Here is a 27,834-nt window from a genome sequence, read left to right as displayed (position 1 = left end):
AGTGAGACATTCATCCTCTTTGATCTCTTTAGAGTGAGAGACATTCATCCTCTTTGATCTCTTTAGAATGACTACATTCATCCTCTTTGATCTCTTTAGAGTGAGAGACATTCATCCTCTTTGATCTCTTTAGAGTGACTAACATTCATCCTCAGGGTTCACATCCCTCCCTTTGTAGGAGCTGATGAAGTCATGTTGGGTTTTACATTCAATGTATCCATTAATCACCATCCTTCTATCCACCTTCCATCATCCTTCCTCCCACATAGAGGTGTCCAGGTCTCTGCCTGTGTGAATACCTGGTTCCCTCCGCTCTTGGGGTTAACGAACACGAGCAGTGGCTTCATCAGCGGAGCCGGCATGGCTCTGATGACGAAGGGCCTCCACTGCCGCCCGTCCTGTGAGGAGAACGAGAACACATCGCGGCCCTCAGAAACAGAGTGTCGACAGGGCCAAGACCCCCACGGGGAGGGCCAGGACCCCCACAGGGAGGGCCAGGACCCCCACGGGGAGGGCCAGGACCCCCAAAGGGAGGGCCAGGACCCCACGGGGAGGGCCAGGACCCCACAGGGAGGGCCAGGACCCCCACGGGGAGGGCCAGGACCCCCAAAGGGAGGGCCAGGACCCCACGGGGAGGACCAGGACCCCACGGGGAGGGCCAGGACCCCACGGGGAGGGCCAGGACCCCCACGGGGAGGACCAGGACCCCCACGGGGAGGGCCAGGACCCCCAAAGGGAGGCCAGGACCCCACAGGAGGGCCAGGACCCCCACGGGGAGGGCCAGGACCCCCACGGGGAGGACCAGGACCACCAAAGGGAGGGCCAGGACCCCCACGGGGAGGGCCAGGACCCCCACGGGGAGGACCAGGACCACCAAAGGGAGGGCCAGGACCCCACAGGGAGGGCCAGGACCACCAAAGGGAGGACCAGGACCCCCAAAGGGAGGGCCAGGACCCCCAAAGGGAGGGCCAGGACCCCACGGGGAGGGCCAGGACCACCAAAGGGAGGGCCAGGACCCCCAAAGGGAGGGCCAGGACCCCCAAAGGGAGGGCCAGGACCCCACGGGGAGGGCCAGGACCACCAAAGGGAGGCCAGGACCCCACAGGAGAGCCAGGACCCCCAAAGGGAGGGCCAGGACCCCACGGGGAGGGCCAGGACCACCAAAGGGAGGGCCAGGACCCCACAGGGAGGGCCAGGACCCCCAAAGGGAGGGCCAGGACCCCACAGGGAGGGCCAGGACCACCAAAGGGAGGACCAGGACCCCCAAAGGGAGGGCCAGGACCCCACGGGGAGGGCCAGGACCCCCAAAGGGGAGGGCCAGGACCCCACGGGGAGGGCCAGGACCCCCAAAGGGAGGGCCAGGACCCCACGGGGAGGGCCAGGACCCCACGGGGAGGGCCAGGACCCCCAAAGGGAGGGCCAGGACCCCACGGGGAGGGCCAGGACCACCAAAGGGAGGGCCAGGACCCCCACGGGGAGGGCCAGGACCCCACGGGGAGGACCAGGACCCCCAAAGGGAGGGCCAGGACCACCAAAGGGAGGGCCAGGACCCCACGGGGAGGACCAGGACCACCACAGGGAGGGCCAGGACCCCACGGGGAGGACCAGGACCACCACAGGGAGGGCCAGGACACCACGGGGAGGGCCTGGACCCCACGGGGAGGGCCAGAACCCCACGGGGAGGGCCAGGACCCCACGGGGAGGGCCAGGACCCCACGAGGAGGGCCAGGACTCCACGGGGAGGGCCAGGACCCTCTCCATGTGGCCGTGATGCAGCCGTGCTCTGCAGGACTGACCTCCGATCCCTTCTTGCTACTCTTCTTCTTGAGCGACGTTCTCTTCTTCTTCTTAATCGACTTCATGGACGACTGTTGGAGACGCAGACGGGTCATGTGATGAATGTTGATATCAGTCGGGAGGACCACGGGAATCAGTGCATTTGAACAAAATGAAAAGCAATCGCATGTCTTGGGGAGCAGACAGAGGACCGACTGAGGTACCTGATGGCGCCGGACTCGAAGGATCCATGTGGGTGGGACTATGAGAGCAGCGTGAGCTCCTATTGGACACGCCTCCTCAATTTGCTGCAGCATGAAGCAGGACACCCTGTTGTGGTACTGGAGACATGGGGGACATGTGTGATGGAGGTGAGAGGACCAGAAGGAGCTCATTGAGGAGACTCACCGCCTGCTGGCACCAGGAGCAGCTGATGGCCACGATGTCTCTGCTGTGGAACGCAAACTTCTGCTGGAAGCCCTGCAGAGCGCCAGGCCCACGAGGAGTTAGAGCTGGAGGTTAACCCCTGACCCTAACCCACGAGGAGTTAGAGCTGGAGGTTAACCCCTGACCCTAACCCACGAGGAGTTAGAGCTGGAGGTTAACCCCTGACCCTAACCCACGAGGAGTTAGAGCTGGAGGTTAACCCCTGACCCTAACCCATGAGGAGTTAGAGCTGGAGGTTAACTGACCCTAACGCAGGAGGAGTTAGAGCTGGAGGTTAAGCCCTGACCCTAACCCGTCACGAGTTAGAGCTGGAGCTTAACCCTGACCTAACCCACGAGGAGTTAGAGCTGGAGGTTAACCCCTGACCCTAACCCACGAGGAGTTAGAGCTGGAGGTTAACCCCTGACCCTAACCCATGAGGAGTTAGAGCTGGAGGTTAACCCCTGACCCTAACCCACGAGGAGTTAGAGCTGGAGGTTAACCCCTGACCCTAACCCATGAGGAGTTAGAGCTGGAGGTTAACCTGACCCTAACCCACGAGGAGTTAGAGCTGGAGGTTAACCCTGACCCTAACCCATGAGGAGTTAGAGCTGGAGGTTAACCCTGACCCTAACCCATGAGGAGTTAGAGCTGGAGGTTAACCCCTGACCCTAACCCACGAGGAGTTAGAGCTGGAGGTTAACCTGACCCTAACCCACGAGGAGTTAGAGCTGGAGGTTAACCCCTGACCCTAACCCATGAGGAGTTAGAGCTGGAGGTTAACCCTGACCCTAACCCAGGAGGAGTTAGAGCTGGAGGTTAACCCTGACCCTAACCCACGAGGAGTTAGAGCTGGAGGTTAACCCTGACCTAACCCATGAGGAGTTAGAGCTGGAGGTTAACCCCTGACCCTAACCCACGAGGAGTTAGAGCTGGAGGTTAACCCTGACCCTAACCCATGAGGAGTTAGAGCTGGAGGTTAACCCTGACCTAACCCATGAGGAGTTAGAGCTGGAGGTTAACCCCTGACCCTAACCCATGAGGAGTTAGAGCTGGAGGCTAACCCCTGACCCTAACCCACGAGGAGTTAGAGCTGGAGGTTAACCTGACCCTAACCCATGAGGAGTTAGAGCTGGAGGTTAACCCTGACCCTAACCCATGAGGAGTTAGAGCTGGAGGTTAACCCTGACCCTAACCCATGAGGAGTTAGAGCTGGAGGTTAACCCCTGACCCTAACCCATGAGGAGTTAGAGCTGGAGGTTAACCCCTGACCCTAACCCATGAGGAGTTAGAGCTGGAGGTTAACCCCTGACCCTAACCCACGAGGAGTTAGAGCTGGAGGTTAACCCCTGACCCTAACCCATGAGGAGTTAGAGCTGGAGGTTAACCCCTGACCCTAACCCATGAGGAGTTAGAGCTGGAGGTTAACCCCTGACCCTAACCCACGAGGAGTTAGAGCTGGAGGTTAACCCCTGACCCTAACCCACGAGGAGTTAGAGCTGGAGGTTAACCCCTGACCCTAACCCAGGAGGAGTTAGAGCTGGAGGTTAACCCCTGACCCTAACCCACGAGGAGTTAGAGCTGGAGGTGAAGGCCTGACACTACCCCATGAGGAGTTAGAGGTGGAGGGTAACCTGACCCTAACCCACGAGGAGTTAGAGCTGGAGGTTAACCCTGACCCTAACCCATGAGGAGTTAGAGCTGGAGGTTAACCCTGACCCTAACCCATGAGGAGTTAGAGCTGGAGGTTAACCCCTGACCTAACCCAGGAGGAGTTAGAGCTGGAGGTTAACCCTGACCCTAACCCATGAGGAGTTAGAGCTGGAGGTTAACCCTGACCCTAACCCACGAGGAGTTAGAGCTGGAGGTTAACCCCTGACCCTAACCCATGAGGAGTTAGAGCTGGAGGTTAACCCCTGACCTAACCCATGAGGAGTTAGAGCTGGAGGTTAACCCCTGACCTAACCCACGAGGAGTTAGAGCTGGAGGTTAACCCTGACCCTAACCCATGAGGAGTTAGAGCTGGAGGTTAACCTGACCCTAACCCACGAGGAGTTAGAGCTGGAGGTTAACCCCTGACCCTAACCCATGAGGAGTTAGGCTGGAGGTTAACCCTGACCCTAACCCACGAGGAGTTAGAGCTGGAGGTTAACCCCTGACCCTAACCCACGAGGAGTTAGAGCTGGAGGTTAACCTGACCCTAACCCATGAGGAGTTAGAGCTGGAGGTTAACCCCTGACCCTAACCCACGAGGAGTTAGAGCTGGAGGTTAACCCCTGACCCTAACCCACGAGGAGTTAGAGCTGGAGCTTAACCCCTGACCCTAACCCATGAGGAGTTAGAGCTGGAGGTTAACCCCTGACCCTAACCCAGGAGGAGTTAGAGCTGGAGGTTAACCCCTGACCCTAACCCATGAGGAGTTAGAGCTGGAGGTTAACTGACCCTAACCCATGAGGAGTTAGAGCTGGAGGTTAACCCCTGACCTAACCCATGAGGAGTTAGAGCTGGAGGTTAACCCCTGACCCTAACCCACGAGGAGTTAGAGCTGGAGGTTAACCCCTGACCCTAACCCATGAGGAGTTAGAGCTGGAGGTTAACCCTGACCCTAACCCATGAGGAGTTAGAGCTGGAGGTTAACCCTGACCCTAACCCATGAGGAGTTAGAGCTGGAGGTTAACTGACCTAACCCACGAGGAGTTAGAGCTGGAGGTTAACCTGACCCTAACCCATGAGGAGTTAGAGCTGGAGGTTAACCCTGACCCTAACCCACGAGGAGTTAGAGCTGGAGGTTAACCCTGACCTAACCCATGAGGAGTTAGAGCTGGAGGTTAACCCCTGACCCTAACCCATGAGGAGTTAGAGCTGGAGGTTAACCCCTGACCCTAACCCACGAGGAGTTAGAGCTGGAGGTTAACCCCTGACCCTAACCCACGAGGAGTTAGAGCTGGAGGTTAACCCCTGACCCTAACCCAGGAGGAGTTAGAGCTGGAGGTTAACCCTGACCCTAACCCACGAGGAGTTAGAGCTGGAGGTTAACCCCTGACCCTAACCCATGAGGAGTTAGAGCTGGAGGTTAACCCCTGACCCTAACCCATGAGGAGTTAGAGCTGGAGGTTAACCCCTGACCCTAACCCATGAGGAGTTAGAGCTGGAGGTTAACCCTGACCCTAACCCATGAGGAGTTAGAGCTGGAGGTTAACCTGACCCTAACCCATGAGGAGTTAGAGCTGGAGGTTAACCCCTGACCCTAACCCATGAGGAGTTAGAGCTGGAGGTTAACCCCTGACCCTAACCCATGAGGAGTTAGAGCTGGAGGTTAACCCCTGACCCTAACCCATGAGGAGTTAGAGCTGGAGGTTAACCCTTGACCCTAACCCACGAGGAGTTAGAGCTGGAGGTTAACCCCTGACCCTAACCCATGAGGAGTTAGAGCTGGAGGTTAACCCCTGACCCTAACCCATGAGGAGTTAGAGCTGGAGGTTAACCTGACCCTAACCCACGAGGAGTTAGAGCTGGAGGTTAACCTGACCCTAACCCACGAGGAGTTAGAGCTGGAGGTTAACCCTGACCCTAACCCAGGAGGAGTTAGAGCTGGAGGTTAACCCTGACCCTAACCCATGAGGAGTTAGAGCTGGAGGTTAACCCTGACCCTAACCCATGAGGAGTTAGAGCTGGAGGTTAACCCCTGACCCTAACCCACGAGGAGTTAGAGCTGGAGGTTAACCTGACCCTAACCCACGAGGAGTTAGAGCTGGAGGTTAACCCTGACCCTAACCCATGAGGAGTTAGAGCTGGAGGTTAACCCTGACCCTAACCCATGAGGAGTTAGAGCTGGAGGTTAACCCTGACCCTAACCCATGAGGAGTTAGAGCTGGAGGTTAACCCTGACCCTAACCCACGAGGAGTTAGAGCTGGAGGTTAACCCCTGACCCTAACCCATGAGGAGTTAGAGCTGGAGGTTAACCCCTGACCCTAACCCATGAGGAGTTAGAGGTGGAGGTTAACCCCTGACCCTAACCCATGAGGAGTTAGAGCTGGAGCTTAACCCCTGACCCTAACCCACGAGGAGTTAGAGCTGGAGGTTAACCCCTGACCCTAACCCATGAGGAGTTAGAGCTGGAGGTTAACCCTGACCTAACCCAGGAGGAGTTAGAGCTGGAGGTTAACCTGACCCTAACCCACGAGGAGTTAGAGCTGGAGGTTAACCTGACCCTAACCCACGAGGAGTTAGAGCTGGAGGTTAACCCCTGACCCTAACCCATGAGGAGTTAGAGCTGGAGGTTAACCCCTGACCCTAACCCATGAGGAGTTAGAGCTGGAGGTTAACCCCTGACCCTAACCCTGCTGACAGATCCACTTCTGGGTCCCCCTCACCTTCCCACACTGTTGACATCTGCCTTCCTGCCGTCGGCGGTGCACCCAGTGGTGCCGCACCCCGCCGGGCTGAAGGAGCAGAGAACACACGTTGAGAACACGGAGTGAAGGAGATCCTCTCTGAAGCGGCTCCAGCTCACCTCTCGGATGTTCCTGGAGCCGGATTCTCTGAACGACGGTTTACACCTGAAATTGATCTGGGGAAGAGAAGAGAGGTGAGAGCTGAGGAGCTCCAGGAGACCCACAGCAGACCGGTGGAAGGTTCCACCAGAGAGGTCCAGACAGGCGTGGCTGCAGTGACAGAAGGGAGCCCCGCGGCTAACACCGCGGCTAACACCGCGGCTAACCAGACTCACATCCAATCCACGGGAAAGAGGGCAGCGACTCCAAAGGCTGGAGGTCCTGTGGGGCCCCCTGTGGGGCCCCCTGTGGGGGTCCTGCTGCTCGGAGGGAGTCCACCAGACACGGGATCGACTGACGCTCTCGTGAGGCGTCACTACTGCAACAGGGTCCTCCTCACGGCGCTGACTCGTTGGTCTCATGGAGTTATTGGGCTGAAGGTCCTCTGTGGTGATGCAGCGATGACGCAACATGGTGAGGATTGATAAACAGACAGTGGCCAGTAGGTGGACCAGTCCTGGTCCCTCTGTTAGTCACATGTCCCTTTGAAGTCAACAGAGCCGTCACATTGATCCCAAGATCGTCAAGGAAAGAACCAAAGTGAAGTGTGCAAAGGGTGAGTGTCGGACCTGGACAGTTTCTTTTTCAAAGTATCCACAAACATGCTTCGTCTGTAGCACTGTGTGGGTAAAGGTGCGTTCACACCAAAAGCAAAACTGTTTTTTCGCGCGACTGAATCCCATGAAAAGTCAACGTACAGACGAGCGTGGCTGCGATAGACGCCATAGTTTCCCCGGCGGCGCGTTTGGGGCGTTTCGCCCCGAGTTGAATTTTTTCCACTTTGAGGCGTCATCTCACAACTCGGGCCAATCAGCTCTTGAGTTCTCTCTCGTAGCGCTGGAAGTCTTTCAGACGTAACAGTAACTTCATCTGTGATAGTGACCGAGCTGAGTGAGCCTACGGGTGATGTCATGTATATATATAATAATACATATATATATATATAATATAATATATATATTAGTGCTGTGAAAAATAACGCGTTAACTCAGTTAATTCAATTTCAGGTTTAACTAGTTTTTTTTTTTTTACGCATTTAACGCATGCGCAGAATGAGCTTCCAATCCGTCTGTTGTTGGTCGTCGGGACGAAAAAAAAGTAACTTGCAAAATGAGCTTCCAATCCACCACTTCAATCTGAACTCTGTCCGCTCTCATGCAGACGGTCTGTTCATCGGTAATGATCCTTCCGCAGGTTCACCTCCGGAAACCTTGTTACGACTTTTACTTCCTGTAGATCAGGGTCTCAACACGTCGATCGCGACCTGCCAGTCGATCGCGGCGTAGTGTCGGTAGATCGCATGACATTAAAGAGATTGGCCCGCCCCCTGACATGTTCTCTAGAGCACGTCTTTGTTCTTTTATTAAACTAAACGTCTGTTGTTGATCGTATCTCCACAGCAGCATGTCATCTCTGTCTCTACGCGTTGCGTTAACACTTATCGATCTCCGTCTCGCGCCACAGAGCTCCGTACGCGCGCATCGGGACCGAGCAAAAAAAAGTCACTTGTCAATCTGTCCCTGTGTCCGGGCCGGTGAGGTTTCAGCTTTGCAGCGGTGTCCCCGCCGTCCCTTTCATCACGGCCCAGTTCATGAAGAAAACCCACACAGTCAGTTTGCCTCAGCAGCTGCTAGAGGAAGACTAGAGGCCTTTAGATTGTATCATGGTGGAGTTAATGGTTGACAAACAAGAGAAAAATGTTCTGTTTAACCCTCCTGTTACCTTCACATTTACTAACATATTTTACCCTCGGGGTCAATTTGACCCCAACAATTAAAACCTCCAGAAAATTATTAGAATTAATATTGCTTCCCAAGTTTAAGTGTGAGGTACTTTATGTTTGTTTGTTGACTACCTAAATAGCCCTTTAAATAAAAAAAAAGTTGATATTTCTGATATGTTTGACACAGTGAAAAACAGCCTGGGGTCAAAGAACACCGACATTAAACATTGAATGGGGTCAAATTGACCCGAAAGGTAACAGGAGGGTTAAACATTCTGTTTAGGATGAAGATGTATTAATGTTCCATATGGAAGAAAACTGCTAAATAACTGCTGAGTTGCAGCACCATTGTATAGAAGAATGTATAAATGTATATATCCGTCTTTTGTCATAAATCTCTTTGTTCTCACAAAATATACCGAGAATATCGGTAATATGTGATTAATCATGATTAATCCACAAAAACCTGTGATTAACCCGATTAAAAATGTTAATCGTTTCACAGCCCTAGTATATATATATATTTATATATATATATACACATATACATACTAACCCTAACCCTAATATCATATGTATATATATATATATACATATGATATTAATGTCATGAACCCAAACATGAGGGCGTTAGTGTGTGGGACGTCCTCAACAAGTATAAAGCAGAACTAGTGGTGAGTTATTCTGGTGGATGAAGGAGATGATAACGTCTTTACGGAGACGAGACACAGAGATAAACCCCGCCCCTCACGGAGCGTCTCGACGCTCATGGCTTGAGCACGGTGAACGGTCGAGCGAGTAAACTCACGCGTTTTGGACGACGCGAAAAATAGTTTCTCTTTGGGTGTGAACGGTTTACGGGAGGTCCAGACTCCATCACAGTGGCTCCATCACAGTTTGGAGAGTCTCCCTCTTTAGGGGTCATTGGGAGGCCGGCTGGAGTCCAACAGAAAGGCTCTAGAGTCGGGGACCTGCAGTCCTTCCAACGGGCTGAGCTCCGGTCCAGTGAGCGTGACGACATCAACAAAGAGAAGCTTGGCCTCCCATCATGTCCGAGGTGTAGAGTAACCCTTCCTTGAGGACTCAAAGGCCATCCTTCTGTAATCTGGCCTCATGCCCTTTGTCCCCTGTGACCTGTCTTTGAGCCTCGGCTGGTTAGGGATTCGGTCTGGAACCAGAAGGTTCAGGTTCCAATCCCAGCCGGGGCTCATTTCTATTGGACATTTTCAGACTTCACATTTCTTGCACTGTGTTAATTTGTCTTATTCGTCTTATTGTCGACGTTACGCACCCCAGCAAGACAAATCCCTTGAATGTACAACACACTTCTGATTCTGTGATGTCTCTGTCCACCTTCAGCTTTAATAACCGGTGAACTGGATCAAGCTGCTCTTAGTACTCTGAATACGTGGGGCAGAGAACTCACCTGGGCCAGAAGTCCGATACAGACAGTGTGGGCCACGATCTTACACGCAGCACACTTCCTTCTGCCCACAGACTTCTGCTAGAAAGAGAAGGAGAAGAAACAGTTTGACAACCAGGAAAAAGAGAAGCACAGAAACAGGCTGAGGACCAAGAGGGAAACACTCGGTACTGGACCCACAGTGTTTACTTAATGAGGAGGCAGTACCCATCTCTGACCACTGGGACAGTCACACAGAATGAACATGTATTCGACAGACTCTTCATTCAGGTCCAGCTGACCACCACCAGAACACACATTCAGCCTGGTGACGGGCGGTGTGGGCGTGGCCGGCATGCTGAGCCCAGACTGAGTGTCCTGGTGAGCAGCTGGCACCATAACAACAGCATCGCGACACAATAAAGTCATGGACCAAGTCCCTTTAGCTCTGAATGTTGAATTATGCGTGTACCTTTTGCAACACATGTGGGTATTGCTGATCTTTGAGCTTCTTTTCTCACTTCATACCCACCAAGTCCTGAATTACTGTTGATCTGTCACACTAGTCACAGCTCTGGAGAGGTCAAAGGTCATATGCCAGGACCAGGTGTGAAGGACTGAAGGGAAACCTGTTGGCGCTCCACCCTGACACACCCTGCCCAGTCAAAGGAATGGAAGTGGGCTAAAGGGGGAGGAGCTACTCACCAGTGCTCTGGCCACACAGTGTTGCTCTCCCACATAGCAGTAGTCTCCAGACACACTGGTCTCAAACCAGATGTGGTCTCCACACTGCGCTGACTCCTACAGGGACAAACAGGTGGTGCATGAAGCCACGTGGACCTGTTGCTGACCACAAGGACTTGATGGAGGAACCGGGCCCAGACTCACAGTCCAGTCCAAAGTGCTGCGGATATAGGTCTCCGGGTCGCTCCGGTTCTGGGAGGTCCCGGGCTGGCAGGGCAGGTGGTGCAGGCCGGACTTAGCGATTGCTTTCCTGGAAACACAAAGACGGAGTTCACAAGGTCACATGGAGGTCCATCATACAATGATATGAATAACGCAGCACAGGAACACTGAAACCAGACGGGAGGGAAACAACCAATCCAAAGGTTCATCCCCTGGGAGCCCGATCGTCCTGACCAATCATGTGTCTGACGGGGACGCTGAGGAGAGGTCAGAGGTCAAAGATCAGAGGAGCACCACAAATAGAACCAACAGATATCACCATTTCTTTTCATGATAACCGTCAACCTGTGACTTAAGTATGAACACGTATGAAGAGTAAAGACTAGGACAGCTGCATGATGGACCCATTGTGTTGGACCCATTGTGTTGGACCCATTGTGATGGACCCATTGTGATGGACCCATTGTGTTGGACCCATTGTGATCGACCCATTGTGTTGGACCCATTGTGATGGACCCATTGTGTTGGACCCATTGTAATCGACCCATTGTGATCGACCCATTGTGATGGACCCATTGTGTTGGACCCATTGTGATCGACCCATTGTGTTGGACCCATTGTGATGGACCCATTGTGATCGACCCATTGTGTTGGACCCATTGCAATCGACCCATTGTGTTGGACCCATTGTGATCGACCCATTGTGATGGACCCATTGTGATGGACCCATTGTGTTGGACCCATTGTGATGGACCCATTGTGTTGGACCCATTGTAATCGACCCATTGTGATCGACCCATTGTGATGGACCCATTGTGTTGGACCCATTGTGATCGACCCATTGTGATGGACCCATTGTGTTGGACCCATTGTGATGGACCCATTGTGATCGACCCATTGTGTTGGACCCATTGTGATCGACCCATTGTGTTGGACCCATTGTGATGGACCCATTGTGTTGGACCCATTGTAATCGACCCATTGTGATCGACCCATTGTGATGGACCCATTGTGTTGGACCCATTGTGATCAACCCATTGTGATCGACCCATTGTGTTGGACCCATTGTGATCGACCCATTGTGATCGACCCATTGTGTTGGACCCATTGTGTTGGACCCATTGTGTTGGACCCATTGTGATCAACCCATTGTGATGGACCCATTGTGTTGGACCCATTGTGATCGACCCATTGTGTTGGACCCATTGTGATGGACCCATTGTGATCGACCCATTGTGTTGGACCCATTGTAATGGACCCATTGTGTTGGACCCATTGTGATCGACCCATTGTGATGGACCCATTGTGATGGACCCATTGTGTTGGACCCATTGTGATGGACCCATTGTGTTGGACCCATTGTAATCGACCCATTGTGATCGACCCATTGTGATGGACCCATTGTGTTGGACCCATTGTGATCGACCCATTGTGTTGGACCCATTGTGATGGACCCATTGTGATCGACCCATTGTGTTGGACCCATTGTAATTGACCCATTGTGTTGGACCCATTGTGATCGACCCATTGTGATCGACCCATTGTGATGGACCCATTGTGATCGACCCATTGTGATCGACCCATTGTGTTGGACCCATTGTGTTGGACCCATTGTGATCGACCCATTGTGTTGGACCCATTGTGATCGACCCATTGTGATCGACCCATTGTGATGGACCCATTGTGTTGGACCCATTGTGATCGACCCATTGTGTTGGACCCATTGTGTTGGACCCATTGTGATCGACCCATTGTGATCGACCCATTGTGATGGACCCATTGTGTTGGACCCATTGTGATCGACCCATTGTGATCGACCCATTGTGTTGGACCCATTGTGATCGACCCATTGTGATCGACCCATTGTGATCGACCCATTGTGATGGACCCATTGTGTTGGACCCATTGTGATGGACCCATTGTGTTGGACCCATTGTAATCGACCCATTGTTATCGACCCATTGTGATGGACCCATTGTGTTGGACCCATTGTGATCGACCCATTGTGATCGACCCATTGTGATGGACCCATTGTGTTGGACCCATTGTGTTGGACCCATTGTGATCGACCCATTGTGTTGGACCCATTGTGTTGGACCCATTGTGATCGACCCATTGTGATCGACCCATTGTGATGGACCCATTGTGTTGGACCCATTGTGATCGACCCATTGTGATCGACCCATTGTGTTGGACCCATTGTGATCGACCCATTGTGATCGACCCATTGTGATGGACCCATTGTGTTGGACCCATTGTGATGGACCCATTGTGTTGGACCCATTGTAATCGACCCATTGTGTTGGACCCATTGTAATTGACCCATTGTGTTGGACCCATTGTGATCGACCCATTTTGATCGACCCATTGTGATGGACCCATTGTGTTGGACCCATTGTGATCAACCCATTGTGATCGACCCATTGTGTTGGACCCATTGTGATCGACCCATTGTGATCGACCCATTGTGTTGGACCCATTGTGTTGGACCCATTGTGTTGGACCCATTGTGTTGGACCCATTATGATCGACCCATTGTGTTGGACCCATTGTGATCGACCCATTGTGATCGACCCATTGTGTTGGACCCATTGTGATCGACCCATTGTGTTGGACCCATTGTGTTATGTAGTGCTAGAGAAGGCTATTCAATTAAATTCAGTTTATTTGTATAGCCCAATTTCACAAATTACAAATTTGTCTCGAGTGCTTTACAATCTGTACACATAGACATCCCTGACCTTTGACCTTTGACCTCACATCGGATCAGGAAAAACTCCCAAATAACCCTTCAGGGGGGAAAAGTGAAGAACCCTTGAGGAGAGAACAGAGGAGGATCCCTCTCCAGGATGGACAGAACAATAGATGTCATGTGACCAGAAGGACAGATTAGAGTTAAAATACATTCAATGAATATGACAGAGTGGATGAATAGTTCATAGTAGGTATATTCCACGATGGAGACCTCCACGATCCATCAGGCAGATGGAGGTAGAGAGGAGGAGTGGGCGGAGTCTCAACAGTGGGTGGAGTCTCAACAGTGGGCGGAGTCTCAACAGGACAGTGGCGCAGTCAGGAGCAGGAACTCCACGACCCAGACCTCGATGATCCATCAGCAGATAGGATCTATGTCGTCTCATAGGGTCCGATGACCCCATGAGACGTGAAGTCACAAGGACTCCGGGGAGAAAGCAGAGTTAGTAATGTGTGATGGAGAGATGAAAATTCATCCCTAAGGAGAGAAAAGAGGAGAGAGGAGCTCAGTGCATCCTAAACGTCCCCCAGCAGCTATAAGCCTATAGCAGCGTCTCCAGGGGCTGGACCAGGTGAACCTGATTCAGCCCTAACTATAAGCTCTGTCAAAGAGGAAAGTCTTCAGTCTACATGAGGGGGCGGAGTCTGCCTCCAGGACTGAAATTGGAAGCTGGTTCCATAAAAGAGGAGGAGCTTGATAACTAAAGGCTCTGGCTCCCATTCTACTTTTTAAGACTCTAGGAACTACAAGTAGTCCCGCATTTAGTGAGGCAGCTCTCTAGTGGGGCAATATGGTACTACAAGCTCCTGAAGATATGATGGTGCATCACCAATCAAGGCTTTGTACGTTAAGAGAAGAATTTTAAAAGTGATTCTTGATTTTACGGGGAGCCAGTGCAGAGCAGCTAGTGCAGGAGTGATGTGATCTCTCTTCTTAGTTTAGTGAGAACACGAGCTGCAGCATTCTGGATCAACTGGAGGGACCTAAGAGATTTATTAGAGCAGCCTGATAATAAGGAGTTGACCTAAGAGACTTATAGAGCAGCCTGATAATAAGGAGTTGACCTAAGAGACTTATAGAGCAGCCTGATCATAAGGAGTTGACCTAAGAGACTTATAGAGCAGCCTGATAATAAGGAGTTGACCTAAGAGACTTATAGAGCGGCCTGATAATAAGGAGTTGACCTAAGAGACTTATAGAGCAGCCTGATAATAAGGAGTTGACCTAAGAGACTTATAGAGCAGCCTGATAATAATGAGTTGACTTAAGAGACTTATAGAGCAGCCTGATAATAAGGAGTTGACCTAAGAGACTTATAGAGCAGCCTGATAATAAGGAGTTGACCTAAGAGACTTATAGAGCAGCCTGATAATAAGGAGTTGACTTAAGAGACTTATAGAGCAGCCTGGTAATAAGGAGTTGACCTAAGAGACTTAGAGAGCAGCCTGATAATAAGGAGTTGACCTAAGAGACTTATAGAGCAGCCTGATAATAAGGAGTTGACCTAAGAGACTTAGAGAGCAGCCTGATAATAAGGAGTTGACCTCAGAGACTTATAGAGCAGCCTGATAATAAGGAGTTGACCTAAGAGACTTATAGAGCAGCCTGATAATAAGGAGTTGCAGTAATCAAGTCTAGAAGTAACAAGACCAGAACAGAGAGGAGTCCTCTATCAGCACTAAGGTCTAACAAGACCAGTACAGAGAGGAGTCCTCTATCAGCACTAAGGTCTAACAAGACCAGTACAGAGAGGAGTCCTCTATCAGCACTAAGGTCTAACAAGACCAGTACAGAGAGGAGTCCTCTATCAGGACTAAGGTCTAACTAGACCAGAACAGAGAGGAGTCCTCTATCAGGACTAAGGTCTAACAAGACCAGGACAGAGATGAGTCCTCTATCAGGACTAAGGTCTAACAAGACCAGTACAGAGAGGAGTCCTCTATCAGCACTAAGGTCTAACTAGACCAGTACAGAGAGGAGTCCTCTATCAGCACTAAGGTCTAACAAGACCAGTACAGAGATGAGTCCTCTATCAGGACTAAGGTCTAAGAAGACCAGTACAGAGAGGAGTCCTCTATCAGCACTAAGGTCTAACTAGACCAGTACAGAGAGGAGTCCTCTATCAGCACTAAGGTCTAACTAGACCAGGACAGAGATGAGTCCTCTATCAGCACTAAGGTCTAACAAGACCAGTACAGAGATGAGTCCTCTATCAGGACTAAGGTCTAACAAGACCAGTACAGAGAGGAGTCCTCTATCAGGACTAAGGTCTAACAAGACCAGTACAGAGAGGAGTCCTCTATCAGGACTAAGGTCTAACAAGACCAGTACAGAGATGAGTCCTCTATCAGGACTAAGGTCTAACTAGACCAGTACAGAGATGAGTCCTCTATCAGCACTAAGGTCTAACAAGACCAGTACAGAGAGGAGCCCTCTATCAGGACTAAGGTCTAACTAGACCAGTACAGAGAGGAGTCCTCTATCAGCACTAAGGTCTAACAAGACCAGTACAGAGAGGAGTCCTCTATCAGCACTAAGGTCTAACTAGACCAGTATAGAGATGAGTCCTCTATCAGCACTAAGGTCTAACAAGACCAGTACAGAGAGGAGTCCTCTATCAGGACTAAGGTCTAACTAGACCAGTACAGAGAGGAGTCCTCTATCAGGACTAAGGTCTAACAAGACCAGTACAGAGATGAGTCCTCTATCAGGACTAAGGTCTAACAAGACCAGTACAGAGAGGAGTCCTCTATCAGGACTAAGGTCTAACTAGACCAGTACAGAGATGAGTCCTCTATCAGCACTAAGGTCTAACAAGACCAGGACAGAGATGAGTCCTCTATCAGGACTAATGTCTAACAAGACCAGTACAGAGATGAGTCCTCTATCAGGACTAAGGTCTAACTAGACCAGTACAGAGATGAGTCCTCTATCAGCACTAAGGTCTAACAAGACCAGGACAGAGATGAGTCCTCTATCAGGACTAATGTCTAACAAGACCAGTCCAGAGATGAGTCCTCTATCAGCACTAAGGTCTAACTAGACCAGTACAGAGATGAGTCCTCTATCAGCACTAAGGTCTAACTAGACCAGTACAGAGAGGAGTCCTCTATCAGCACTAAGGTCTAACAAGACCAGTCCAGAGATGAGTCCTCTATCAGGACTAAGGTCTAACTAGACCAGTACAGAGAGGAGTCCTCTATCAGCACTAAGGTCTAACTAGACCAGTACAGAGATGAGTCCTCTATCAGCACTAAGGTCTAACTAGACCAGTACAGAGATGAGTCCTCTATCAGCACTAAGGTCTAACTAGACCAGTACAGAGATGAGTCCTCTATCAGGACTAAGGTCTAACTAGACCAGTACAGAGATGAGTCCTCTATCAGCACTAAGGTCTAACTAGACCAGTACAGAGAGGAGTCCTCTATCAAGACTAAGGTCTAACTAGACCAGGACAGAGAGGAGTCCTCTATCAGGACTAAGGTCTAACTAGACCAGTACAGAGATGAGTCCTCTATCAGCACTAAGGTCTAACTAGACCAGTACATAGAGGAGTCCTCTATCAGCACTAAGGTCTAACTAGACCAGTACAGAGATGAGTCCTCTATCAGCACTAAGGTCTAACAAGACCAGGACAGAGATGAGTCCTCTATCAGGACTAAGGTCTAACAAGACCAGTACAGAGATGAGTCCTCTATCAGCACTAAGGTCTAACAAGACCAGTACAGAGATGAGTCCTCTATCAGCACTAAGGTCTAACAAGACCAGGACAGAGAGGAGTCCTCTATCAGGACTAAGGTCTAACAAGACCAGTCCAGAGATGAGTCCTCTATCAGCACTAAGGTCTAACTAGACCAGTACAGAGATGAGTCCTCTATCAGCACTAAGGTCTAACTAGACCAGTACAGAGATGAGTCCTCTATCAGGACTAAGGTCTAACAAGACCAGTACAGAGATGAGTCCTCTATCAGCACTAAGGTCTAACAAGACCAGTACAGAGAGGAGTCCTCTATCAGCACTAAGGTCTAACTAGACCAGTACAGAGAGGAGTCCTCTATCAGCACTAAGGTCTAACAAGACCAGTACAGAGAGGAGTCCTCTATCAGCACTAAGGTCTAACAAGACCAGTACAGAGATGAGTCCTCTATCAGGACTAAGGTCTAACAAGACCAGTACAGAGATGGGTCCTCTATCAGGACTAAGGTCTAACAAGACCAGTACAGAGATGAGTCCTCTATCAGGACTAAGGTCTAACAAGACCAGTACAGAGATGAGTCCTCTATCAGGACTAAGGTCTAACAAGACCAGAACAGAGAGGAGTCCTCTATCAGGACTAAGGTCTAACAAGACCAGTACAGAGATGAGTCCTCTATCAGCACTAAGGTCTAACAAGACCAGAACAGAGAGGAGTCCTCTATCAGCACTAAGGTCTAACTAGACCAGGACAGAGATGAGTCCTCTATCAGGACTAAGGTCTAACTAGACCAGTACAGAGAGGAGTCCTCTATCAGCACTAAGGTCTAACAAGACCAGGACAGAGAGGAGTCCTCTATCAGCACTAAGGTCTAACAAGACCAGTACAGAGAGGAGTCCTCTATCAGGACTAAGGTCTAACTAGACCAGGACAGAGAGGAGTCCTCTATCAGCACTAAGGTCTAACAAGACCAGTACAGAGAGGAGTCCTCTATCAGCACTAAGGTCTAACAAGACCAGGACAGAGAGGAGTCCTCTATCAGGACTAAGGTCTAACTAGACCAGTACAGAGAGGAGTCCTCTATCAGCACTAAGGTCTAACAAGACCAGGACAGAGATGAGTCCTCTATCAGGACTAAGGTCTAACAAGACCAGTACAGAGAGGAGTCCTCTATCAGCACTAAGGTCTAACAAGACCAGTACAGAGATGAGTCCTCTATCAGGACTAAGGTCTAACTAGACCAGTACAGAGATGAGTCCTCTATCAGGACTAAGGTCTAACTAGACCAGGACAGAGAGGAGTCCTCTATCAGGACTAAGGTCTAACTAGACCAGGACAGAGAGGAGTCCTCTATCAGCACTAAGGTCTAACTAGACCAGTACAGAGATGAGTCCTCTATCAGGACTAAGGTCTAACTAGACCAGAACAGAGAGGAGTCCTCTATCAGCACTAAGGTCTAACAAGACCAGTACAGAGAGGAGTCCTCTATCAGGACTAAGGTCTAACAAGACCAGGACAGAGATGAGTCCTCTATCAGGACTAAGGTCTAACTAGACCAGAACAGAGAGGAGTCCTCTATCAGCACTAAGGTCTAACTAGACCAGTACAGAGAGGAGTCCTCTATCAGGACTAAGGTCTAACAAGACCAGTACAGAGATGAGTCCTCTATCAGGACTAAGGTCTAACTAGACCAGAACAGAGAGGAGTCCTCTATCAGCACTAAGGTCTAACTAGACCAGTACAGAGAGGAGTCCTCTATCAGCACTAAGGTCTAACAAGACCAGTACAGAGATGAGTCCTCTATCAGCACTAAGGTCTAACTAGACCAGTACAGAGATGAGTCCTCTATCAGGACTAAGGTCTAACTAGACCAGAACAGAGAGGAGTCCTCTATCAGGACTAAGGTCTAACTAGACCAGTACATAGATGAGTCCTCTATCAGGACTAAGGTCTAACTAGACCAGAACAGAGATGAGTCCTCTATCAGCACTAATGTCTAACTAGACCAGTACAGAGATGAGTCCTCTATCAGGACTAAGGTCTAACTAGACCAGGACAGAGAGGAGTCCTCTATCAGCACTAAGGTCTAACAAGACCAGTACAGAGAGTAGTCCTCTATCAGGACTAAGGTCTAACAAGACCAGTACAGAGAGGAGTCCTCTATCAGCACTAAGGTCTAACTAGACCAGTACAGAGATGAGTCCTCTATCAGGACTAAGGTCTAACTAGACCAGTACAGAGACGAGTCCTCTATCAGCACTAAGGTCTAACAAGACCAGTACAGAGGAGTCCTCTATCAGGACTAAGGTCTAACTAGACCAGTACAGAGAGGAGTCCTCTATCAGCACTAAGGTCTAACAAGACCAGTACAGAGATGAGTCCTCTATCAGCACTAAGGTCTAACTAGACCAGTACAGAGAGGTCCTCTATCAGGACTAAGGTCTAACTAGACCAGTACAGAGAGAGTCCTCTATCAGGACTAAGGTCTAACTAGACCAGTACAGAGAGGTGTCCTCTATCAGGACTAAGGTCTAACTAGACCAGGACAGAGGAGTCCTCTATCAGCACTAAGGTCTAACTAGACCAGTACAGAGAGGAGTCCTCTATCAGGACTAAGGTCTAACAAGACCAGTACAGAGAGGAGTCCTCTATCAGGACTAAGGTCTAACTAGACCAGTACAGAGAGGAGTCCTCTATCAGGACTAAGGTCTAACAAGACCAGTACAGAGATGAGTCCTCTATCAGGACTAAGGTCTAACTAGACCAGTACAGAGAGTCCTCTATCAGGACTAAGGTCTAACAAGACCAGTACAGAGAGGAGTCCTCTATCAGGACTAAGGTCTAACTAGACCAGTACAGAGAGGAGTCCTCTATCAGGACTAAGGTCTAACTAGACCAGTACAGAGATGAGTCCTCTATCAGGACTAAGGTCTAACTAGACCAGTACAGAGAGGAGTCCTCTATCAGGACTAAGGTCTAACTAGACCAGTACAGAGAGGAGTCCTCTATCAGGACTAAGGTCTAACTAGACCAGTACAGAGAGGAGTCCTCTATCAGGACTAAGGTCTAACTAGACCAGTACAGAGAGGAGTCCTCTATCAGCACTAAGGTCTAACTAGACCAGTACAGAGAGGAGTCCTCTATCAGGACTAAGGTCTAACTAGACCAGTACAGAGTTAGTCCTCTATCAGCACTAAGGTCTAACTAGACCAGTACAGAGAGGAGTCCTCTATCAGGACTAAGGTCTAACAAGACCAGTACAGATGAGTCCTCTATCAGGACTAAGGTCTAACTAGACCAGTACAGAGAGGAGTCCTCTATCAGGACTAAGGTCTAACTAGACCAGTACAGAGAGAGTCCTCTATCAGCACTAAGGTCTAACTAGACCAGTACAGAGGAGTCCTCTATCAGGACCAAGGTCTAACAAGACCAGTACAGAGAGAGTCCTCTATCAGGACTAAGGTCTAACTAGACCAGTACAGAGGGAGTCCTCTATCAGGACTAAGGTCTAACAAGACCAGTACAGAGAGAGTCCTCTATCAGCACTAAGGTCTAACTAGACCAGTACAGAGTTAGTCCTCTATCAGGACTAAGGTCTAACAAGACCAGTACAGAGAGGAGTCCTCTATCAGCACTAAGGTCTAACTAGACCAGTACAGAGAGGAGTCCTCTATCAGGACTAAGGTCTAACTAGACCAGTACAGAGAGGGGTCCTCTATCAGCACCAAGGTCTAACTAGACCAGTACAGAGGGGTCCTCTATCAGGACTAAGGTCTAACAAGACCAGTACAGAGATGAGTCCTCTATCAGGACTAAGGTCTAACTAGACCAGTACAGAGAGGAGTCCTCTATCAGGACTAAGGTCTAACTAGACCAGTACAGAGATGAGTCCTCTATCAGGACTAAGGTCTAACTAGACCAGTACAGAGAGTCCTCTATCAGGACTAAGGTCTAACTAGACCAGTACAGAGAGTAGTCCTCTATCAGCACTAAGGTCTAACTAGACCAGTACAGAGAGGAGTCCTCTATCAGGACTAAGGTCTAACAAGACCAGTACAGAGAGGAGTCCTCTATCAGCACTAAGGTCTAACTAGACCAGGACAGAGAGGAGTCCTCTATCAGGACTAAGGTCTAACTAGACCAGTACAGAGAGTAGTCCTCTATCAGCACTAAGGTCTAACTAGACCAGTACAGAGAGGAGTCCTCTATCAGGACTAAGGTCTAACAAGACCAGTACAGAGGAGTCCTCTATCAGGACTAAGGTCTAACTAGACCAGTACAGAGAGGTCCTCTATCAGGACTAAGGTCTAACTAGACCAGTACAGAGGGTCCTCTATCAGCACTAAGTCTAACTAGACCAGTACAGAGGTCTCTATGTCTGGTAGTGCTAGAGGTGCTGAGGCTATGTAGTGCTAGAGGCTCTATGTAGTGCTGAGATCTCTATCAGTGGTGCTAGTGCTCTAGAGAGTCCTATGTCGTGCTAGAGAGCCTATGTAGTGAGCCTATGTAGTGCTAGAGAGCTCTATGTAGTGCTAGAGATCTCTATGTAGTGCTAGAGAGCTCTATGTCGTGCTAGAGAGCGTTATGTAGTGCTAGAGAGCTATGTAGTGCTAGAGAGCTCTATGTAGTGCTAGAGAGCTCTATGTAGTGCTAGAGAGCTCTATGTAGTGCTAGAGAGCTCTATGTCGTGCTAGAGAGCTCTATGTCGTGCTAGAGAGCGTTATGTAGTGCTAGAGAGCTCTATGTAGTGCTAGAGAGCGTTATGTAGTGCTAGAGAGCTCTATGTAGTGCTAGAGAGCTCTATGTCGTGCTAGAGAGCGTTATGTAGTGCTAGAGAGCTCTATGTCGTGCTAGAGAGCGTTATGTAGTGCTAGAGAGCTCTATGTCGTGCTAGAGAGCTCTATGTAGTGCTAGAGAGCTCTATGTAGTGCTAGAGAGCGTTATGTAGTGCTAGAGAGCTCTATGTCGTGCTAGAGAGCTCTATGTCGTGCTACAGAGCGTTATGTAGTGCTAGAGAGCTCTATGTAGTGCTAGAGAGCGTTATGTAGTGCTAGAGAGCTCTTTGTAGTGCTACAGAGCGTTATGTAGTGCTAGAGAGCTCTATGTCGTGCTAGAGAGCGTTATGTAGTGCTAGAGAGCTCTATGTAGTGCTAGAGAGCGTTATGTAGTGCTAGAGAGCTCTATGTAGTGCTAGAGAGTGCTATGTAGTGCTAGAGTGCTATGTAGTGCTAGAGAGCTCTATGTAGTGCTAGAGAGTGCTATGTAGTGCTAGAGAGCGTTATGTCGTGCTAGAGAGCTCTATGTAGTGCTAGAGAGTGCTATGTAGTGCTAGAGAGTGCTATGTAGTGCTAGAGAGCCAGAAAACACCCTAATCTACATAAAAATGTCACCAATAGACTATAATCCTATATAAGCGTTGGCTAAATGCATTGAACAAATCAACAACTGATGTGCTAGAATGTTCTTCAAATGAGTAATTATGAAACAGAAGTCATTTGTTTGTGGTCCCTAGGAAGAGCAATTGAAAGTTAGCACTGTTAAAAACCACAAAGATTTAACAGGCTATTGCCATATTTCTGCTAGTTTAAAGGTAAATAACTTAGCAGCTAAGCTAGAGCTAAGTAGCAGCCAATGGCAGAAGATGCAGTCTTGGAAGTGAATGTTGAGGTAAATGGACTGTCAGAACGAACCACCTTACCATGGACTCAAAGTCAAGCTAAGGCTAACTAGCACAACCAGGACTACCAAGACAAAGGAGGGCTGTGTAGCTGTTGATGCTGCTTGAGAGTGGTCGTGATAGTGTTGCACATTCTTGGCGCGAATAGATCCCAAGCATAGTCAATACATGCTAGTGCTAGTGAGTGCTACTAAGTAGTAGCTAGTTCTAGAGAATTCTAGAGCACTAGAGCGGGCTAGAGAGTACTAGAGAGTTCAATAGAGGGCTCTAGAGAGTACTAGAAAGTTCTATAGAGGGCTCTAGCGAGTACTAGAGAGTTCAATAGAGGGCTCTAGAGAATACTAGAGAGTTCTATAGAGGGCTAGAGAGTTCTATAGAAGGCTAGAGAGTTCTATAGAGGGCTATATATGGCTAGAGAGTTCTGGAGATGGCTAGAGAGTTCTGGAGAGGGCTATAGAGTTATAAAGAAGACTGAAAACACACCTTTTCCGACTACATCTGGATTAAAACACAGATTATCACTTCAGTGGCTCTTAAATAGCTCTTACTTATGGTACTTTTGTAGTTCGACTATGTTGAGGAAATGTTACTTCCTGTATTCTTGTTGTTCTTAGTTTGTACTCTAGGTTGAAATGCACTTATTGTAAGTCGCTTTGGATAAAAGCGTCTGCTAAATGACATGTGATGTATAGATGGCTAGAGAGTTGTGGAGAGGGCTAGAGAGTTCTATAGATGGCTAGAGAGTTCTATAGATGGCTAGAGAGTTCTGGAGAGGGCTAGAGAGTTCTATAGATGGCTAGAGAGTTCTGGAGAGGGCTAGAGAGTTCTATAGATGGCTAGAGAGTTCTACAGAGGGCTATAGAGTTCTATAGAGGGCTAGAGAGTTCTAGAGTTCTATAGCATGCTAGAGAGTTATAGAGAGGGCTAGAGAGTTCTAGAGAGGGATAGAGAGCTATATAAAAAGTTCTAGAGAGGGCTAGGAGGTTCTAGAGACCTCTATAGAAGGCTAGAGAGTTATAGAGAGTACTAGAGAGTGCTAGAGAGTTATAAAGAAGGCAAGAGAGTTCTATAGAGGGGTCGAGAGGGCTAGAAAGTTCTAGAGAAGGCTAGAGAGTCCTAGAGAGGGCTAGCAAGTTCTATAGAGGGTTAGAGAGTTCTATAGAGGGCTAGATAGTTCTATAAAGGGCTATAGAGTTATATAGAGGGCTAGAGAGTCCTATAGAGGGCTAGAGAGTTCTATAGAAGGCTAGAGAGTCCTATAGAGGGCTAGAGAGTTCTATAGAAGGCTAGAGAGTTCTATAGAGGGCTATAGAGTTCTATAGAAGGCTAGAGAGTTCTATAGAGGGCTAGAGAGTTATATAGAGGGCTAGAGAGTCCTATAGAGGGCTAGAGAGTTCTATAGAAGGCTAGAGAGTCCTATAGAGGGCTAGAGAGTCCTATCGAGGGCTATAGAGTTTAGAGAGTTCTAGAGTTCAAGAGAGCACTCGAGAGGGCTAGCAAGCTGAAAGGAAAACTAAACATCTCAAACGTCTGTTGAATAAGTAACTAGCTCAGGTTGACTGCCTGGGAGGAAGAATAAAAAGGTGTGTGTGTGTGTGTGTGTGTGTGTGTGTGTGTGTGTGTGTGTGTGTGTGTGTGTGTGTGTGTGTGTGTGTGTGTGTGCTGCTCCCTCAGTCAAGCTGATGTCACAACAACCTCCGGGTTGGAACAAATATACTGTAATTATTCACACATGGTCATATTCATGTGTTGTAACATCTGGTCACTTGACCTCTATGGCTAGGACCCATTGTCTTATCATCCTTGTTGCCGTTGGCACGACAACGGTGGCTCCCGTTGCTGTAGGAACGGTGTACCAATGACCCAGTGGAAAGGTAAGTACACATGCACGTGCATGTTCTGTGAATGGTGTGTGTGAAGTGTGCAGCAGTTCTACAGGTCAGTGTCTCCACCTGCTGGCGGCAGCAGGTACTACACCAGGGTCTACTTCCTCTCTCTTACCTCCTGCTGGCGGCAGCAGGTACTACACCAGGGTCTACTTCCTCTCTCTTACCTCCTGCTGGCGGCAGCAGGTACTACACCAGGGTCTACTTCCTCTCTCTTACCTCCTGCTGGCGGCAGCAGGTACTACACCAGGCTGTACTTCATCTCTCTTACCTCCTGCTGGCAGCAGCAGATACTACACCAGGGTCTACTTCCTCTCTCTTACCTCCTGCTGGCAGCAGCAGGTACTACACCATGGTCTACTTCCTCTCTTACCTCCTGCTGGCAGCAGCAGGTACTACACCAGGGTCTACTTCCTCTCTCTTACCTCCTGCTGGCGGCAGCAGGTACTACACCAGGCTGTACTTCATCTCTCTTACCTCCTGCTGGCAGCAGCAGGTACTACACCAGGGTCTACTTCATCTCTCTTACCTCCTGCTGGCAGCAGCAGGTACTACACCAGAATCAGAATCAGAATCAGAAACAGTTTTATTGCCAGGAATGTTTTCACAAACAAACGAGGAATTTTTTTTGGTGGAAGGTGCAACATTTTGGACATGACAAACAAACAACAATCAACACAACAGAAAGACAACAAATAATGTGAAGTGTTTGGGTGTGTGCTTCAAGTGGTGTGTTTTAGTTAAAGTGCATGTTAAAGTGACGTGTGTGGAGGAGGGAAGAAGAAGGAGGAGGGAGGAGGAGTGAGGAGGAGGAAGAGGAAGGAGCGGGAAGAAGGAGGAGAGAGGAAGGTGGAAGAAGAGGTGGTAGTCCTGGGGGTGACAATCAGTCAGTCCCGGGGTCCATTGATGAGCCCGACCGCCGGGAAAAAGCTTTTGGTGTGGCGGGTGGTCTTGGTCATGATGGACGCAGCCTCCTCCCGAGGAGGGACTCGAACAGTGAGTGTTCAGGGTGGGAGGGGTCAGCGACAATCTTTTCGGCACGCTTCAGTGACCTGGAAGTGAACAGCACCTGGAGGAAGGCAGACTGCAGCCGATAACCCTCTCGGCCGGCGGATGATGCTCTGCAGCCTGCACTTGTCTTTGGCTGTGGCTGCAGGGTGCCAGACGGTGATGGAGGAGCAGATGATGGACTCAACGATGGCCGTGTAGAATTGTACCATCATTCTCCCTGGCAGGTTGAATTTCCTCAGCTGCCTCAGGAAGAACATCCTCTGCTGGGCCTTCTTGGTGATGGAGCCGATGTTCAGCTCCCACTTGAGGTCCTGGGAGATGATGGAGCCCAGGAAGCGGACGGACTCCACAGCGTCGACGGGGGAGTCACACAGGATGAGAGGGCGGGTGGGGCTGCATTCCTCCTGAAATCCACAACCATCTCCACTGTCTTCAGTGCGTTGAGCTCCAGGTTGTTCTGGCTGCACCAGGTCACCAGGTGGTCAGTCTCCCACCTGTAGGCGGTCTCGTCCCCACCAGAGATGAGTCCAATGAGGGTGGTGTCATCCGCGAACTTTAGGAGCTTGACGGACTGGTGACTGGAGGTGCAGCTGTTGGTGTACAGGGAGAACAGCAGAGGGGAGAGAACACAGCCTTGGGGGGAACCCGTGCTGGTGGTCCGGGAGCCTGAGACGTGTTTCCCCAGCCTCACGTGCTGCTTCCTGTCGGTCAGGAAGTCTGTGATCCACCTGCAGCTGGGAGAGCTTGTCCTGCAGCAGGGACGGGATGATTGTATTGAAAGCAGAGCTGAAGTCCACAAACAGGATCCTGGCGTAGGTTCCTGGGGAGTCCAGATGCTGGAGGATGTAGTGAAGGGCCATGTTGACTGCATCGTCTACAGACCTGTTGGCTCTGTAGGCGAACTGCAGGGGGTCCAGGAGTGGGTCGGTGATGGTCTTGAGGTGTGACAGGACCAAGCATTCAAAGGACTTTATGACCACAGAGGTCAGGGCGATGGGCCTGTAGTCATTGAGTCCTGTGATCTTGGGTTTTTTGGGGACGGGGATGATGGTGGAGGCCTTGAAGCAGGCTGGAACGTGGCATGTCTCCAGGGAGGTGTTGAAGATGTCGGTGAACACCGGAGACAGCTGGTCAGCACAGTGCTTCAGGGTGGAGGGGAGGCGGAGTCTGGGCCCGCTGCTGCGGGGTTCTGCTTTTGAACAGCCTGTTGACGTCTCTCTCCAGGATGACGAGGGTCGTCGCTGAGTTGATGGAGGGTGCTCCAGAGGTGTGAGCCACTGATGGGCTGGGGAGGTTGGGCTGATGGTCTGTGGCTTGTTGATGGGGCTGTGGGGATGGTCTCAGGACTGCTCCATTGTCTTTCAAAGCGGCAGTAGAACTCATTTAGCTCGTCTGCCAGAAGCACATTGTTCATGGAGTGGGGTGATTTGGGCTTGTAGTTGGTGATCTGCCTGAGCCCTCTCCAGACAGAAGCAGAGTCGTTTGCTGAGAGCTGCTGTTGCAGTTTCTCAGAGTACAGACGTGTAGCATCTCTCACCGCCTTGCTAAACCTGTATTTGGACTCTGTGTACAGGTCCTTGTCCCCACTCCTGAATGCCTGGTCCTTCTGCAGTCTTAGCTTCCTGAGCTCCGCTGTGAACCAGGGTTTGTCGTTGTTATAACTCACCCTGGAGCTGGATGGAATACAGCTGTCCTCACAGAAGCTGATGTAGGAAGTTACAGCCTCTGTGTACTCATCCAGGCTGTTGGTAGCAGTCCTGAAGACATCCCAGTCAGTACAGTCCAAGCACGCCCGTAGATCCTCCAGAGCCTCACTGGTCCACTTCTTGAACTTCCTCACCACAGGTTTGCAGAGCTTGAATCTCAGCCTGAATGAGAATATCACATGAACCATGTCGTGGTCAGAGTTTCCCAGTGCAGCTCGAGGGGCGTGATAGGCCCTGCTGATTGTTGTGTAGCAGTGGTCCAGAATGCTCTTCTCTCTAGTAGGGCATTTAATTAACTGTCTATATTTAGGAGTTCGT

At 50.0% G+C, this 27,834-nt stretch overlaps 1 protein-coding gene across 1 annotated transcript in view; it reads right to left on the bottom strand.

Moving 5' to 3' along the window:
* LOC130204220 (diacylglycerol kinase zeta-like) overlaps positions 1-27,834 on the bottom strand; it is a 103,431-nt gene that overhangs the window by 62,395 nt on the left and 13,202 nt on the right. Inside the window, exons 3-13 of the mRNA XM_056430765.1 lie at positions 10,770-10,875; positions 10,587-10,682; positions 9,906-9,983; positions 9,396-9,450; positions 8,727-8,734; positions 6,717-6,773; positions 6,577-6,645; positions 2,185-2,256; positions 2,001-2,117; positions 1,797-1,868; positions 229-398 (exon numbers count right to left, since the gene is read on the bottom strand). Of these exons, the coding sequence (XP_056286740.1) occupies positions 229-398; positions 1,797-1,868; positions 2,001-2,117; positions 2,185-2,256; positions 6,577-6,645; positions 6,717-6,773; positions 8,727-8,734; positions 9,396-9,450; positions 9,906-9,983; positions 10,587-10,682; positions 10,770-10,875 (900 nt within the window). The remainder of the gene's footprint in view (positions 1-228; positions 399-1,796; positions 1,869-2,000; positions 2,118-2,184; positions 2,257-6,576; positions 6,646-6,716; positions 6,774-8,726; positions 8,735-9,395; positions 9,451-9,905; positions 9,984-10,586; positions 10,683-10,769; positions 10,876-27,834) is intronic.

The sequence above is a fragment of the Pseudoliparis swirei genome, chromosome 14 (assembly GCF_029220125.1).
Source record: "Pseudoliparis swirei isolate HS2019 ecotype Mariana Trench chromosome 14, NWPU_hadal_v1, whole genome shotgun sequence".
NCBI lineage: Eukaryota > Metazoa > Chordata > Actinopteri > Perciformes > Liparidae > Pseudoliparis > Pseudoliparis swirei.
This window is presented reverse-complemented; position numbering and strand designations above follow the sequence as displayed.